At 42.0% G+C, this 16,111-nt stretch overlaps 4 protein-coding genes across 5 annotated transcripts; 3 read left to right on the top strand and 1 right to left on the bottom strand.

The window, feature by feature from the left end:
* Positions 1-6: 6 nt before the first annotated feature.
* Positions 7-1,255, top strand: LOC6582825 (rRNA N6-adenosine-methyltransferase METTL5). Its single transcript, XM_002008479.4, has 2 exons — positions 7-494; positions 987-1,255. Exons 1-2 carry the CDS (start codon positions 7-9, stop codon positions 1,138-1,140), a joined length of 642 nt encoding a protein of 213 aa, XP_002008515.1. The 3' UTR covers positions 1,141-1,255.
* LOC6582824 (putative aldehyde dehydrogenase family 7 member A1 homolog) lies at positions 1,191-3,196 on the bottom strand. Of its 2 annotated transcripts, none has more exons than XM_015162609.3 (2): positions 3,109-3,196; positions 1,191-2,896 (listed from the first exon to the last, which is right to left on the bottom strand). In XM_015162609.3, the coding sequence occupies exon 2, from the start codon at positions 2,888-2,890 to the stop codon at positions 1,271-1,273; it is 1,620 nt and encodes a 539-aa protein (XP_015018095.1). In that variant the 5' UTR covers positions 2,891-2,896; positions 3,109-3,196; the 3' UTR covers positions 1,191-1,270. The 2 variants fall into 2 exon arrangements, with proteins under 2 accessions (XP_015018095.1, XP_002008514.1); XM_002008478.4 differs by having other exon boundaries at positions 1,191-2,891.
* A 687-nt stretch (positions 3,197-3,883) lies between these two features.
* Positions 3,884-8,739, top strand: LOC6582823. Its single transcript, XM_002008477.4, has 7 exons — positions 3,884-4,235; positions 4,340-4,443; positions 4,514-4,595; positions 5,631-6,392; positions 6,801-7,212; positions 7,268-7,732; positions 7,796-8,739. The coding sequence occupies exons 1-7, from the start codon at positions 4,161-4,163 to the stop codon at positions 8,509-8,511; spliced, it is 2,616 nt and encodes an 871-aa protein (XP_002008513.1). The 5' UTR covers positions 3,884-4,160; the 3' UTR covers positions 8,512-8,739.
* A 1,811-nt stretch (positions 8,740-10,550) lies between these two features.
* LOC6582822 lies at positions 10,551-15,969 on the top strand. Its single transcript, XM_002008476.4, has 5 exons — positions 10,551-11,480; positions 15,025-15,085; positions 15,145-15,219; positions 15,340-15,597; positions 15,670-15,969. The coding sequence occupies exons 1-5, from the start codon at positions 11,357-11,359 to the stop codon at positions 15,767-15,769; spliced, it is 618 nt and encodes a 205-aa protein (XP_002008512.1). The 5' UTR covers positions 10,551-11,356; the 3' UTR covers positions 15,770-15,969.
* Positions 15,970-16,111: the final 142 nt, after the last annotated feature.

The following is a 16,111-nucleotide window of genomic DNA, read 5'->3' as shown; positions in this document are numbered from 1 at the left end:
ATCAACATGACGCGCCTAAAGCTGAAGAAGCTCGAGGAGTATCTGCAGTGCGTCGACGGCTTTGAGAAGCCAAAGCTACTGCTGGAACAGTACCCAACTCCGCCCCACATAGCTGCCTGCATAACGCATTGCATGCAGGAGCAGTACGACGACATCGAGGGCAAACTGGTTGCTGATCTGGGATCTGGCTGCGGTATGCTGAGCATTGGTGCCACATTGCTGGGCGCGCTGCTAACCATCGGCTTTGAGCTAGACGACGCGGCTGTGAATACCTTTCGGCAAAACGTGCTAGACATGGAGCTGCCAAACGTGGACTGCATCCGTGCCGATGTGCTTCAAGTGCCTAACGGCAAATGGGACAAGGCCTTCGACACGGTTGTCATGAATCCGCCCTTTGGCACCAAGCACAATGCCGGCATGGATATGCGTTTCCTGGATGTGGGCACGCGATTAGCCACTGGCGCAGTCTACTCGCTGCACAAAACCTCCACCCGGTGAGTGAGCTGCTGCCAACAAATAAACAAATATATATAGAGAAAAAAACAAACAAAATACCTAAAAATAATGTGCTTTACCTGAGTAAACGGAGAGAGAAATGTGAATGTTATCAATGCTATCAACTGCAGGCTGTACAGGACAAAATCCAAACGAAAGACATTTAGAGGAAGCAAGCAAGCAATAAATTATTGTTAATATCAAGCTAATACGGTCATTTAAATTATATATTCTAATAAATAAGAAGAGGTTCAACTATTGTTTATGCTAAGCAAGAATAAATTTATGATTCAATTCAATTTTCGCATGGAAAGTTAACACTATTATATTATTATTAATTAAATTATGAACTATTAGAGCTAAGTGGCTAGGCCATGTCATTTATGTGGATTCCGAAAATGTATTGCTAATTGCTATATCTTTATTATAGTCCGTAATCTGCTATACGTAATCCGTCTCTTTTATGCTCCTTCCCTCTCTCTCTCTTGCAGCGCTTATATCCAAAAGAAGTCTGCGGAGTGGGGCGTTTGTGGCAGTGTCGTTGCCGAGCTGCGCTACAACCTGGAGGCCAGCTACAAATTCCATAAACAAAAATCGAAGGACATTGAGGTCGACTTTTGGCGCTTCGACGTCAGCGAGCTGTGACCCAGCTTCACAATTAGCCACTAGCTTAGGAAAAGAGAAAACCATTCAAATGCATTTTTTGTTTATAGACACTTTAATAATACAAATCACTATAACAATGTTCGACTAAATTCAATTTGATGTAGCTTATTTATTCCACGTTGAAGACGACGCCCTGAGCGCAGGCCAGTTCGCCCGAGTGATTCACCGTGATGGTGGCACGCTTGCAGTACTGTTTCCAAGCATCGGAGCCCGACTCGCGACCGCCGCCCGTTGCCTTCTCGCCGCCAAAGGCGCCGCCGATTTCGGCGCCATTTGTGGTCGTGTTGATGTTGACGATGCCGCAGTCGGAGCCTTGGGCGCCAATCCACTTGAAGGCCTGGCCAATGTTCTCTGTGAAGATGGCCGAGGAGAGGCCCTGCTCGACCTCGTTGTTCCAGGCCACAGCCTCGTCCACATTGCGCGCCTTAAGCACGTAGACAATCGGCGCAAAGGTCTCACGATGCACCACGGGCGCATCGTGTGGCAGTCCCGTGATAATTGTGGGCTCCACATAGTGCCCAGCACGCTCCAGGACTCGTCCACCGAATGCCACAGTGCCGCCCAGCAGCTTGGCCTCCTCGATGGTCGCCTTGTAGCTGTCGACGTTCTGTTTGGCGTGCACCGGACCCACGAGCGTCTGCAGCTCCAGCTGGTGGCCAATGCGTGGCAGCAGCTGCGCATACTTGGCCGTCAGCGCCTCCACGAAGCTGTCGTGGAGCTTTTCGTGCACAATGATGCGTCGGGTGGTGGTGCAGCGTTGTCCGCTGGTGCCAATGCAGCCGAAGAGCGCTGCATCCAGGGCCATCTTAATGTTGGCCGACTCGTCAATGATCAGAGCATTGTTGCCGCCCAGCTCGAGAATAACCTTGCCAAAGCGGCGCTGCACCTCCACACCGACATCCCGACCCGTCTGGCAACTGCCCGTGAAGCTGACGAGATTCACACGCTGGTCGGCGACCAGGGCGGCGCCCACATCGGTGCCACCCTGGCAGAGGCTGACCACGGCCGGCAGATTGTTGCGCTGCAGCACCTCGGCCACAATGCGGGTGGTGGCCACGGACACAAGCGGAGTGCTGGGCGCGCCCTTCCAGAGCACACCGTTGCCAGTGACCAGAGCGATGGCCGCATTCCAGCCGAAGACGGCATTGGGGAAGTTGTAGGCGGATATGACGCCGACCAGGCCAAGTGGACGCCACGCCTCCAAGATGGTGTGCTGGGCACGCTCCGAATTGATGAGCTGGCCGGAGTAGATGCGCGACAGGCCGACAGCATAGTCGCAGATGTCGATGAACTCCTGCACCTCGCCCTGGCCCTCACTGTAGATCTTGCCCACCTCGAGGGAGACAAGTTTGCCCAGTGGCTCTTTGTACTTGCGCAGCTCATCGCCAATCTGACGCACGATCTCACCACGCACCGGGGCGGGCACCTGTCGCCACTGCCTGTAGGCCTCGACGGTCAGGCCGATGGTCTGATGTAGCTCCTGCACCGTGCCCTGACGCACTGAGGCAATTGGCTGTCCGGTGCCAGGATCGTAGCTGGTGATGCTCTGTCCGCGGCCCTGCCAGTGGCCAGAATATACGCCGGGATTGTCACGTTCCAGTCCGAGATCCTTGAGAAAACTGTACTCGGGCTGGTCGATCAGATAGGAGGCCATGCGCAGCTGCTGCTGCTGCAGCAGGCCACGCTGCACCGCCAGGCGGCCCGTCAAATGCCTCAGATTTGCGATCATGCTATGCTGTGCCAAGAAGAATAAGCAGAAGAAACACACAAAGAAGAAACGCAGTGAGATTTATGGATTGCTGATACGCCTGATACGAGCACCGTATCGCAGCGATAAGCGTGAAATTGTCGCTGGTTGCTGGCACTGAAAATATTCTGACAGCTCGCCCCCAGCAATGAGCTCGGCCACTGATTAGCACTGCATCCCGGGCACTTGAGTCCACTTACTTTTGTTGTCCACTTAGGTCCGCTGCTAGTCGATGTGCTCCCTGCACCGCTCAATCATCAACTGAACCGCTGAGCGATCGAGCGGCCGAGCGGCGGCTTATCTTGCATTGAATTGACATTATGTATATATGTATATGTATGTGAATATACGGAGAGCGAACGCTTAACCTTATCTATAGGGCTCTACCTCTATCTCCCTCTCTCTTCCTTTCTCTTGCTCCCTCTCTCTCTCTTGTTAGCTTGAAAACAGTTACACATTTTTTAAAAACAGATCTTATTTATCAGATAAGATTAAGTAACAGCCTATTATAGAAGTATTATTGACTACACTTGCTGCAAAAATTGATTATTTATTTTTATTTTAATAAATAATAATATAATATATAATAATTTGTAGTAGAACATAATTTGATATATATTATGAAATATATATACAAATAAATTTTATTTTAAGATTTTTCTTACAACTATATATATATAAATATATAGCATGCTATCGCTTTTTATTAAATTAAGTCTTGGCTTAACTGTTTTTTAATTAGCATAAAATGTGTTAATTAGCATAAATTAATGAATACTAAAAATATATTAATTATATTAATTAGTACATACAGCCTATAAAAATGCGGTGCTTCTAAAATTCCAGAAAAATATGCAAAATAAAGTAAAAATATAAATAAATTTATTTATATATAGGAATTTAATATTAATATAATTTGTATTACTAACGTATAAAAAGGTAATTTTTAAATTAAACTTATTTGCAATTTATTTAAAATACGCACATTTATAACTAAATAGCCTTTGATATTTAAAAATTGTAGAATAAAATCTGATATACGCTTCGGTTATCAAATTTAAAATATCTCTAAAAATACCTGCAAAGTGCTCTTATCATTATTCACGCTACATCATCCATCAGGCATTGCAGTCGTTGTCCTGGCAACAATTCGACACTGGTCGCTGTTTGCTCGATATCCTCGATTGGCTTTGGCTAATCAGTTTTGCAGTTTTTCAGTTCTTCAGTTTGGCAGCGAACCGAATTTGTCGGAATGGAAGTGCTCGAGGAGGGAAATTTAATGGACCGCGTGCCCATTTTGCTGCAGCGTGATTTGGAGTTCTATCAGGTGCCCGCTCAGACTGACCGCAATGCGAGAGAGAAGTGCTTTTGGGAAAACTCGTTAACACATTGTTTCTGACAATGCCCATTCTTGATTTGTTTCACGAATAGACGCATCAGCGCGTGCTGCAGGAGCCCATCTGCCCGGGCGTGGTGGGCGGAAAGCTAGACTTTCCGCGCTATGCATCGTTTGCATCCATTAAGCTGATACGCTGGTAGGTCGTGTTGCCCTACAAACTTTCTCCTAATGCTGTTCTATTTTGACTGGGTCAACTTTTCCTTTAGGTGGGAGGATGAATACTTTGCTTCCTATCGCAAGCATTCGGGCCTGCTGCATACCGAAAAGGAGCTGAACGAATGCGATTTCGTAAGTTTATGTTATCTAATAATATGTTTATATATGGCTATCCTATGTGTGAATAGACAACCATATACATATATTTATGTCTGTTTATATATGTTCACTGCCATCAGCACAGCCCACTATTTTCTCAAAGTATTGCCTCTATGTATTTGTTTTAAATATTTCCTCCAATTATTACATCTGAGTGTTTGTTCCAAGTATTTCCTTAACGTTTTTCCTCCAAGTATTTCCTCAAAGCATTTCCTCTAAGTATTTCCTCTAAGTATTTCCTCTAAGAATTTCCTTTAAGAATTTCCTTTAAGAATTTCCTCTAAGAATTTCCTCTAAGAATTTCCTTGAATGCCTAATGATTAGCTGAACGATCACACACTTCACTTCATTTCATTTCACTTCGTTTCGGTTCACTTCGTTTCAGCTCACTTCGTTTAAGTTCACTTTGTTTCAGTTCCCTTCGTTTCACTTCCCTTTACTACACGGCACGACCCCCAATCAGGCCTGAGTGACTGAAGAAATGCTGCTGCTGCTGCCCTTTATATATGTAGGTTGACTTTCTCTCAAACACTAAGTCACGCTCAAATGTTGTACCCGACGCCAAGTAGAGGTCGAGCTTTGACTGACCAATGGGAACACTCTCTGCTGCTGCAAGCATTCGAGCTTCAATTTACTCGAATATAAATACCAAATGAATACTGATGCATACATATAGAGAGCTTAAATGATCTTCTCTGGTTTATCTTCAGCCCTCTCTCTTCTTTGTCAGACAGACAGAGAGACAAATAGAGAGGAAGACAGACAGAGAGACATATATACAGACAGACATACGAAAAGATATATAGGCAAACAAGTCGCATAGTTAAATCGGATTATCTCTTACGCTGTTCAAGAATATTCATGATAAGGCTAAATCTTAATACGCTAAATAGCTCCTGTAACAGAGATTAGCTAGAACAATATAGAAAATATACTACCTTAACAGTTATACTGAAGCACAGTTTATATCTGCATATGTATGTATATCTAATCTATTGACCTACACAGAGCAGCGTCACGGTCAAAACTTCTGATCCGGATAAGTTCGTAAGTTTGGTCACCAAGTCAGCGGATCTGCTGTTGGAGCACATACATCGCCTCTCGCAGGAGTCGCTGGATCATGCCGATCTCTCCGTGCTAACGGCCACCATTGGCGCGGCTGCACTGGTGAAGAACTCGCTGAGCGTCTACATGCAGGCAGCCACAACTACCATATGCCCGCCCAAGGGCGATGAGAAGGGCGGTGCGCTGAAGCTCAGCTTCAAGCAATACGCCCAGATGTCCGAGGCGTTGGCTGAGCGTTTGCTGGATCTGCACTGTCGCCTGCTGCTGTTGTATATCATTCAGGATGCGGACTGCCTGCACTGGGAGGACACGCAGCCGTTCTTCGAGTCGGAGCGCGGCTCGTATACGGTGCAAATGTGGTGGCACTATATGCGCGGCACCAAGGCCGATCTCTGGAACTCGGTGCCGCCGAAGATGGCGCAGAAGATCTTCGCCGGGATGCTGAACGAGACACTCAGTGTGCTGACGGTGCGGTACACGCAGATCGTGACGAGTGTGGCCCGTGCTCAGCTGCATCTGGTGGACATCTGCAATATGCTGCTCTGCATCGCCGAGCTGCTGCCCCACGTCTGTGAGAGCGGCGAGGCCTATGTGGGCCTCCAGCTGAGCAATCAGAGCGTCATCGTCAGGGATATTCATGCCAAGTGCCGGGAGCTCTTCTACTGCTTACTGTTGCGTGGAGCGCCCCTGGGTGTGCTATCCAAGGTGAGGATACTGAGTGGATGTAGCTGAATTATAGACTGAATTATAGACTATTCGAGAGTTATCCAAGGAAATTCCCTTTACTTTGGAAAATTATTATCCGATATGATTTTTTAATGGAATTTTTCTATAGGAAATTTTTACCATCACCCATCTCCCCTCTAGTTATTTCAGTTTCTAATTCTTATCAGATCTGTATACATCTTTCTGCAGTTCTAATTCTATAAGAACCACCTTCCAACTCCTCTATAGCTTATCCCATTTCTAACTATTCCCAGCCCCTTGGCAGGCTTATCGCCAAGACCTGAAAGAACTTTCACCATTGAATTCTAATTCTATAGGAATGTTTGATTATCAACCATTTCCCTTCTAATTTTATCAATTTCTAATACTCTTCATTCCCTTCGGCAGGTCTTTCGCAAAGGCCTGGATAACATGGAAATGTTTAGTTCCCGTCATGGTCTGCCATCGGCTTGGATTATCTTTGCGCTGCCTCGCTACTTTCCCAAGGAGCAATCGTGTCAGTGGGTCACTGAGTTCGCCGATCTGACCACCAACACGGCCATCTCCTTGGATTTGCGCGTGCTGCTGGCGTTTCCCGAGGCGCACTGGTCGTATCTCCTCAAGATTCTGCTGATGCGAGATGCTCACCTGACGGCCATTATAATGCGCCATCTAATGCAACATTTGCCGTCGTCGGAGAATTTCAAGAATGTGGCCAAGCACTCGTTCACCAGCGCCGAGGGAGCTCCACTGAAATGCGAAGCTTTCCTGTGTCGTGGCGAGTGCTTCAATGTCACCGACTCCATAGCTGCGGACATAGGCGAGCTCCAAAGGGAATAAGCCATCTTTCAGTTATAATTATTATAGTTTTACAGATCCCGTTGGCCAGTCCAACTACCAAATTGTGCTGTCCCTCACTTACCTGATTGTGGCCGTGGGCAAGGCCGTCGACATCAAGTCCTGCCTGATAAGGACACTGGAGGAGCACGCCGTGAGCGGTTGGAGCGATTGCCTGGACAAGCGTCAGGTGTGGAATCAGAAGCGCACGCCTTGGCTGGAGGCCATCATGCACTTTGTGTACCCAGTGCTCGACTGCGTCGTCGAGATGCTGATCAATGCCGTGGAGAACGGCGCCAGCATGTACCAGGCCATGTCCCTGGCGCTGACCTGCATCTCAGAGATCTGGGACTGCATGCCCGAGGGCCTGTATAAGATCACAGCCCTGCTGCAGGACATAATACCAGTGTCCACGCGGCCATTGGGCGACTCGGTGCTGCTGCAGGTGGTCTTCGCAGCGCTCTACACAGAGCTGATCAAGACGGCCGAGGCGCAGGAGCAGGGTGAGATTTGCATGTGGGTTATGGAAGGGAAATAAATGCATATCTTTTTACTCTATTTCACAGCCAAGAATGAGGACAAGGCTGCCATTTGTTACTCCCTGTCGGAGGCCATTTGCTCAGTGGACGAGGACGACAAGCACACGGATCAGATCGAGCTGTTTCTCAAGCAGGCCAAGGAGAGCATCAATCTGGACACGGGTTTCGGCAGCAGCTGCGGACGTGGCGCCGGCGGCATGAGCGCCGTCAGCACCGTCAAAATGGATGACCTGGCCATGACCAACGCCGAATCGGAGCGCTTGAGCCACAGTCCGCCGGCCAATTATGCCATGGAGCTGGATGTGGGCATTGCCGACTACATAGCCGAGGTGCTGGCCAGCGATGTGCTGACCACAAACATCGGCAAGCAGGCGCTGAAGGTGATCTATAATTATCTGAAGTTCAACAAGGACTGGCTGCTGGAGCAGCTGGGCACGGGCGACAACGAGCCAAGTCCGTTCCAGGGCGTGCTGGGCCAGAACATCAAGGAGGCCAAGACCTCGGTGCTCAAGTCCATGTTCTTCATTGGCAACACGCCATTCGATCAGCTGCTAACGGGCTCCCTGAAGATCGACTACGTTGGCTGGCTGCAGATGCCGCTGTCCCTGAATCCGGAGCGAACGTGGCTGCATCTGACGCGTCGCTGTGACTTCCAGGAGGACAGCAAGCTGGCGCTGCCGGAAGTGGCCATGGTGGCTGGCATAACCAAGATAATGAAACGTCGTAAAGACTTTGCCAAGTGAGGCGAGCCCCGATGTGGGGCTGTCGGACTGTCTGGCTGTCTGGCTGCCACCGTCGCATCATTAGCATTGCGCATACGCCGCGTCGTACAACCAGTAAAGATGCCATTAACGGCGCATAATGCAAACAGCACGACAGCTTCGTACTCCACACAGTTTGCCTGGCAAAATGAGAGATGCAAGAGATGTAGATAAACCTGAAGCAGGCTAAAAAAATATTTGCTCCTTCAGCTACTCCTGTGTTTAATATATCAAGGGCGGTGCGGGTGGTGCTGGCGGGGCGGGCAGGCGCTTAGCCGTCTTGTTGGTAGGTCCAAGGTATGGTGGCATTTTCGCTGCCGAAAAATGTTTTTGTCCACACGCTGCGTAGATGGCGCAATTGTCAACTGCTCCGCGGAGCAGCAGCAGCAGCAGCAGCAGGAGGAGTAGCAGCAGCAGCAGCAGGAGGAGTAGCAGCAGCAGCAGCAGGGGCAGCCGGCTGCTTCCGCCCTTCCTCGGCAATTGCCACGCAGAGCGCCAGTTATGAAAATTACTGAAACGACGCCAACAAACATACAAAGTGATGAACGCGGGGGCTGGGGATTGGCCAGAGAAACTGAGGCTAACGGACCAGCGACTGTCGCATGGAAAACACACACCAGCAGCCACAACAACAACAACACCACCAACAACAACAGCAATAACAACATGAAGGGCAACGTGACATATAAAAGGGAATCAACAAAGAAATTGGGGATCGGCTTTGAGCACTTGGGATATGCGCTGCCTTAATGTAAGAAACATTCATTTTGGGAGACTTTTTAGAGCTTATGCTAAACAGTTGAATGAGAATATTATACAGCTGACTTTCCCTTATGCTAAGTTATTTTACATTTATAATTTTAATAATATTGAAATAAATCATAGTGCCAACAGGTTTAATGAAAGCATATGCCATATGGTCTTTATTTAAGTGAGGTGTTGTATATTAATTTTGAATATAAATGTTTATGAATGAATAATGATTGAATAGAAGAGAAATTTGAAAAATACAAAATTAAAGAAAAGATTATATTTTGGAGTACGTTTGGAAAATTTGTTAGTGTAGTTGTTGCTTCAAAATTAAGAGACTAAACCGTTATATACAAAATTTATTAAAAATACAATTTTATGAATAAACAAAATGAAATTTTTGTAAATAATTATTTAGAATTTTCTATCAGAAACGTCTATGTGAATAAAACAATACATTTTACTGTTTATTTATATTATTTACTTATTTTATTTATTTTATTATTTGAAATTATCTTATTTTATTAATATTTATTATATTTATTTTTTTTATTAAGAAATAACATATTTTTTAAAATCATTTTTTTTAAATTATTTTTTATTTGAAATAATCTTATTTTAGTTTTTATTTTAGTATTATTATTTTTATTTATTTTTTATTAGAAATTATATTATTATCATTTTTTTAAATTTATTTCTTATTAGAAATTATCTTATTTTCATTTTTTGATTATTATTTATTTTTTAATAATAAGAAATTAAATATCAATTTTCAAATCATTTTAAATTTTATTTATTTTCATCATAAATATCATAAATAATATGCAATTTTTGCAAAAGATTACAACATTTTTCTACAATTAAGTCGGAAATTCACATTATATATAGGCCTTATTTAATCGTCGAAATACCTATATTAATAATATCTGTTCCACTGCAGCAACATGTGTCTAAGCAAACTTAGTTAAAATTAGCTTTGAGTAACTTTCATATAAACATTTAGACAAACACAGCAAAAATTTGTAGTTTCTTAGATATTTACATACAAAATAAAATAAATAAAAGCAGACTTCTACAATCTCTAACTTTACATCCATGTTAAAACTTTCATTCGGCAAACAGTAGATGGTATTATTGAAATTTCAATATTAATAAAAAGAGGAAAGTATTGCACAAAGTAGGGCATCTCGTTGGCCTGCTGGCCGCCTTTTGGCTAGAGAGTCGCAGCAGCCTGAAAGGCGACCGAGGACGATTGCTCTATTCATTCACTTGGCGCTGCCAGTAGCGTGCGGACGTAGTTTAGGACACTCTCTCTGACTCTGACTCTGACTCTGACTCTGACTTCGACTCCAACTCTGACTCGGGCTCGGGCTCGGCTTTTGGCTTGAGAGTCAAGTGGCTAGTGGCACCTGCACAAACTCTTGGCGGACATTTTAAATACTCAGTTGTTGACGTGGTGCGTGTGGCGCGGCGCAGGTAACTGAATGCTGCATGTTAACGGTAATTTGCAGCCATTAGTTGCCACTCACACACACACACACACACACACACCAAGTGCCACGGTGATTAAATGCTGCTGTTGAGAAGGCAAACGAATTATACGTGCAAACATCGTGAAAGTGTCGGTCGCATTACGCATACGCAGCGTATGCTGGCTCCAAATTAAACCTGAAATTTAAACGCGTAACGAGCTGCTTATTGTTTCTTTATTCGCTAGCCGTATTGTTGTTGTTGTTGTTGTTGCTGTAGTTGTTGTCGCCAGTGTCCCCGCTAGCCTTGGCAATCGTCGGGCAGTCGCTTGCCAAGAAATTGGATACGTTGCCGTAAAAGTTCACTTGATTTATATTCAATGCACAACACAATGTGTCTTCCGAGCTAAGTCCCGCTGAGCTTACGCTAGTCCACGAGTATTAGCCGATGTATTAACGTGGCCACTGGACTGCCAATCTGATGGCCGTTGTTTGCGAAATGTGCTACTGAAACGGTGCTTAAAGCGATCAAAAAATAACAAATATCAAAGAGAAATCGAAAAAAAAAAGAAAACGAAAAACGTCAAAATATAATTTACAAGTGCAGCATGAGTCAACCGCATCAACAACATGAGCAGCTGCAACGACGTCGCCGCCATTGCCGTCAGCCGGTCGAGCCTTGCGACTGTTTACGTCCTGTGATAAGAGTTTTTGGTCTGCTGACTTCATTCGGTAAGCACACGCACACACACACGCACACACATACCTATACACGCGCACACTTAAACACTTCTGCGTGCACTCATGTGAGCTATATGAGCTGGAAGAATATATAAGCTGCATTTAACTCAGGTGCCGTTTAATGTCGCATAAGACCAAGAAGTTAATCTTGCAACGATTATTATTAAATGTATACTGTTTTAAAATATTTTATACATTTAATATTGGCTGGCATCAACTAAGCGTATTTGATTAGAAAATTTATTATTAATGCCGTATAATTTTATTAAATTTTTTTTTTATTTTAATTTAATTTTGTATTATTTCATTTTTATTTATTTATTATTATTATTTTTTTTTTGTATAGTTTGTAAAATTATATTTTTTTTAAATATTTTGTTCTTTATTTAATTAGTGTTATTTTTCAATATTTATTATTATTTTTTATAATTGTATTATACTATTTTATTTGTATAAATTTATTTTTTATTATTTTAAAAATTTCGCAATTAAGTTATATTTGTAAATTCTTAATTATTTGGTATTATTTGTGTTACTTTTATTTTATTTAATATTTAATATTTTATTTTTATTATTTATTTATTTAAAATTAATTTTTGTTTATTTTTTTTTTTGCATTATTATTATTATTATTATTTTTTAATTTTTAGTTTGAATGTAATCTAAACATATTTGTTTGCAGTAATTATTTGCTATTAATTTTTTTATTATTATTTTATATGTTTTTTTACTATTTATTTTATTTGTTATTCATTAATATATTTTCTTTTTAAATATTTTATTTGCATTCCTCGTCCACCGTGTGTTTAACTGTGTACTACTATTTCAATAAACAACCCCAAAGGGAATGCAGTAAAACTAATTTACTCTTGTGGCTTACATTCTACTCCTTAAATAATGAGAACTGCTTTTTAATTTCAAATTCAGAATTTTAGCAGAGCTGTACACTATCTCTTTGTGCTGAGCTTCAATAATTGAAATGCTACACTTTCTAAAGAGCTACGAATTTTATTTACCACATTTGTCTCCAAATTAAACGAAAGTTTAGTTACTAATATTGCAACTCTCTTAGTTTTGGCCACATAAGTATAAGTATATTAAATAAAACCCAGATTTAATTTAGTACCTGATTCTATAAGCTAATAATAATACAACTATATAATTGAGTGCAAACTTCTGGCATGCTCATACTGCTGCAGGTATAACCGCTTAGCAACCAATGCGCTTGAGTTCATTTTTTCAGCATTTGAATGCAATTTATAATCTGTCCGAAAACACTTTTGCATGTGCTACAGTTATTAAATTTGGCTTTAGCGCTTGTCATGCCCAAGCCTCGCACTTCCCATGAGTGTCATCTGTATTGTGGGGGATTGGGGGTTGGGGAGTGCTTCTTCCCTCGTCTAATGCACTTGTAATGGTCGTCGCCTGGAGTAGTGCAACAGTCAGTAGCCGCTCCTGACCAGCCCCAACTGGGAAATGTGATAAATGAGCGATGCCTAAGCATCCTGCCAGCAATAGCAGCAATAGCAGCAACAGCATCGCCGCAGCTGCTGCATCTCCTACTTGGGTCAAGTTCAAAATGATTTTTTCCAACAATATTGTTTTTGTTTTGACCAAGTCTGGCTGTGCATTATGCAAATAAAAAATAACAGAAAAAAATTGGCAGTTCATAAACCTCAGCAAAGATCTGATAACCGAGCGAAGAGAAGCTGCTCTCTCAGGGCCATTAACAAGGCATTGGCCCTCTTTTATTTACTGTTTTTTCTTCTTCTTCCTAGTCAGCAGCTGCATTCGCACATCCTTGGCAAAGTGCAACCCTTTACGGTTTTTATCCCTATGCACGGCACTTTTTGTTGTTGTTGTTCGCTTTCTGGCGCCAGTCGCTTGGCCCCCTTCAAATCACAAAAAAAAGATATGCATATACATATATATGTATATAGCTTTAGCTTTGGCTGACTGTCCCCAGCTCCACTTAATCGCCCCGAGAGCTGCGCATAATTTTTGCCTAGTTTTTATTTGATTTTCTATAGACGCACGTTTCATCGACTATCTATTCAGCTTTTTGCTGTTGTTGTTGTCTTTCTTTTTTTGATGCTCTCAAAGCGTTTAATGTAATTGGTTTGGCTTTGCTTTTTGGCTTGTGGACTGTGAACCGCGGACTGTGCGAGTGGGCAAATCTCATTTGCCTTTTTATCTGCAGTCCAATCGAATTTGTTTTCCCGGCGCATACAATAACAACTTAATTAGATTGAATTTTCAGCAGATTTTCGCGTTTGTCGTGCTTCTTCTTATGGAATTTATTGTTGTTGTCGTTGTTGTTGTTCTCTTGCTGAGTCATAATTTACACATAGGGAAAGTAACCGCCGATAGGCATAATATGGTTAGAATGTAATATATTAATAATAAATGTGGATATATGTATGTATATATTATTGAGAAAGTGGGTAGTTTGGTAAGTTCTGAGTCAGGGCAGCAAATTAAATAAAGTAAAAGGAAAATAGATGTTTGGCTAAAAATTTTAATTTTAATTTAATTAATTTTTTTCTTATATGCATTTCATATTTTATTCTTTTTTATTTATTAATTTTTTTGTGGCAACATTACTATTTATAGATTTTTATTTTCAAGATAATAATAAACAAAAAAAACTCTAAAGAGAGTAAAATTAAAATTTGTATAATTTACTATTATTTATTGACTTAAAAATTTTTGTATATCATTTTCAATTAATTTATTTTTTTATTTATTTATTTATTTTTTTTATTGCAGCAGTGTACCGTAATTTTCTATTTAATTTTATTTCTATTTGTTAAATTGGATATGCAATTTTTTAATATCCAATTTTTTACACATTTTTTCTTGGAATTTTTCAATTCAATTTAATGTTATTTTTCTTTTCTTATTCTTGGTTTCCTTTTTCTATTTATTAGAATTATTTCTTTATTATTTTAATTGGTTTTTTTTATCTGCTTTTAAAATTGTTTTGACTTTCACTTTGTCCCACTTTTATTGGCATCCAATTTCGTATTATACTTTGTTGGTATGTGTATTATTTTATTTATTTATTTTTATTTTTATTTAATTTTTTTTTTTTTTTTTGTGCCCAAATATTTTTTTTACGACTCTGACTTTATTGTCTTTTCTACTATGATACATTAAATTTTGACATGTTTGCAGTTTCGTAACAAATTTGTAAGGCAAAGGAATTTATGAAAATATCAAATTTCATATGTTCATTCTCTTTGTTAGCCATACCAAAACACTTGTCTCAACCCTCGCATATTTCCATTGCCTCATCAATGTGACTTAGATTACATATTTGCGTTTTACCATATTTTATGGCCGCCAAACAAATGTTATTTGCGTAGACACAGCTCTCTATTGTTTCATTACGCATATTCTGTAGCACGAAGTGCCCATAATAGAACCCAGCTCCACTTCCAGCTCCACCAACCACTCCACCACCAATAGTCAATAGCCAATAGCCGATTTCTTGAGCATCCAGCAGCCAATTTGTGGTCATTTTTCATTTCAGTTATCTGCGGAGTGGGCGTCGATGTCTACATGCATGGCTATCAGGCGGGCCTCTATATACTGTGAGTCTGAGTAGTCTCTGCTCTGTCGCCGGATCATAAAAATTTTAATGTTTGGGCAGTTTTTCAGCTCTGCTGGTGCTGTTCATTGAGATAAAATGGCTGATAAACATATTCCTGCAGCTACAATGTGGCGAGTAAGTATGGGGGAGTGGGAGGAGGTCGCTTCCCGATGAAGCTCGAGCGGATGAGCGGGGGAAGAGGTCATAAATTTAATGCTTGGCGCGCATATGTATTTATTTATTTTTAATTTTCAGTGATAATTACCAGAGGCACGCCTGCTGCCTGGACTGCTGGCGTCTGTCAGCGTGGCTAGGCAGCTGGCGGCCGGCGCCCATTTATGTCGCCATGGGCGTGGCGCTGATACTCTTTCCCCACAATCTCTGGCTGAGCTACGTGGCTGGCATGTTTCTCCTCCTCCTGGCGTTGCTGCGTCTCTGCACGCTGCTAAGATTCGGCGGAGGCGTTGGTCAGCTCAAGGACGTGGGTCTGTTGCCACAGTGCGATTTCGAGAAGTAACGCATGCCACATGCCACATGCAACAAACTGTTCTTGGTCACTTAAAGTGTTTGCTTAATTGCTTCCAGAGTCTCCAGCTTTGTGGACAGCGTGGAGGAGGATTTCGCTGAGGTCAGCGTCTCGCAGCAGGAGGACGACGAGCCGGCCGTGGAAGATGAACTGTGCTAATGGCAGCAGATCTACTGAAATCTGAAATAATGCTGTCGCCTGCATTTACGCTTGATTTCAAGTGCAATTTGTTTATACATAAGGCAGAATTTAGCTAGAACTCATGTGTATATGGAATATGCAGTGTATATAATTTGCCATGTTCAGAACGTTTGTCATATATACTGAAAATATTAAAATATTTTTAATTTCAATATAAATATGCTGCATGTATGTATAAATATTAATACAATATATTCCAATTCAAATTTGTATTTAAAACAGTTTTTTTTTTCCATAATAAAAACCGAAAGCTGATTTGTATGCGAGTCCAAAGATTCGTCATAGCATTGAGCTTATGAC

This window comes from Drosophila mojavensis, unplaced genomic scaffold (assembly GCF_018153725.1).
Source record: "Drosophila mojavensis isolate 15081-1352.22 unplaced genomic scaffold, ASM1815372v1 contig_74, whole genome shotgun sequence".
Taxonomy (NCBI): domain Eukaryota; kingdom Metazoa; phylum Arthropoda; class Insecta; order Diptera; family Drosophilidae; genus Drosophila; species Drosophila mojavensis.
Note: the sequence above shows the minus strand (reverse complement) of the source record. Positions and strands in the feature narration are given on the sequence as shown.

Coding starts and splice junctions, on each gene's coding strand:
- LOC6582825 (XM_002008479.4), top strand. CDS start 7: ATGACGCGCCTAAAGCTGAAGAAGCTCGAGGAGTATCTGCAGTGCGTC. Junction 495..986: donor CTGCACAAAACCTCCACCCG/GTGAGTGAGCTG, acceptor TCTCTCTTGCAG/CGCTTATATCCAAAAGAAGT.
- LOC6582824 (XM_015162609.3), bottom strand. CDS start 2,890: ATGATCGCAAATCTGAGGCATTTGACGGGCCGCCTGGCGGTGCAGCGT.
- LOC6582823 (XM_002008477.4), top strand. CDS start 4,161: ATGGAAGTGCTCGAGGAGGGAAATTTAATGGACCGCGTGCCCATTTTG. Junction 6,393..6,800: donor CCCTGGGTGTGCTATCCAAG/GTGAGGATACTG, acceptor TCCCTTCGGCAG/GTCTTTCGCAAAGGCCTGGA. Junction 7,213..7,267: donor CTCCATAGCTGCGGACATAG/GCGAGCTCCAAA, acceptor ATAGTTTTACAG/ATCCCGTTGGCCAGTCCAAC.
- LOC6582822 (XM_002008476.4), top strand. CDS start 11,357: ATGAGTCAACCGCATCAACAACATGAGCAGCTGCAACGACGTCGCCGC. Junction 15,220..15,339: donor CTGCAGCTACAATGTGGCGA/GTAAGTATGGGG, acceptor TTTAATTTTCAG/TGATAATTACCAGAGGCACG. Junction 15,598..15,669: donor CCACAGTGCGATTTCGAGAA/GTAACGCATGCC, acceptor AATTGCTTCCAG/AGTCTCCAGCTTTGTGGACA.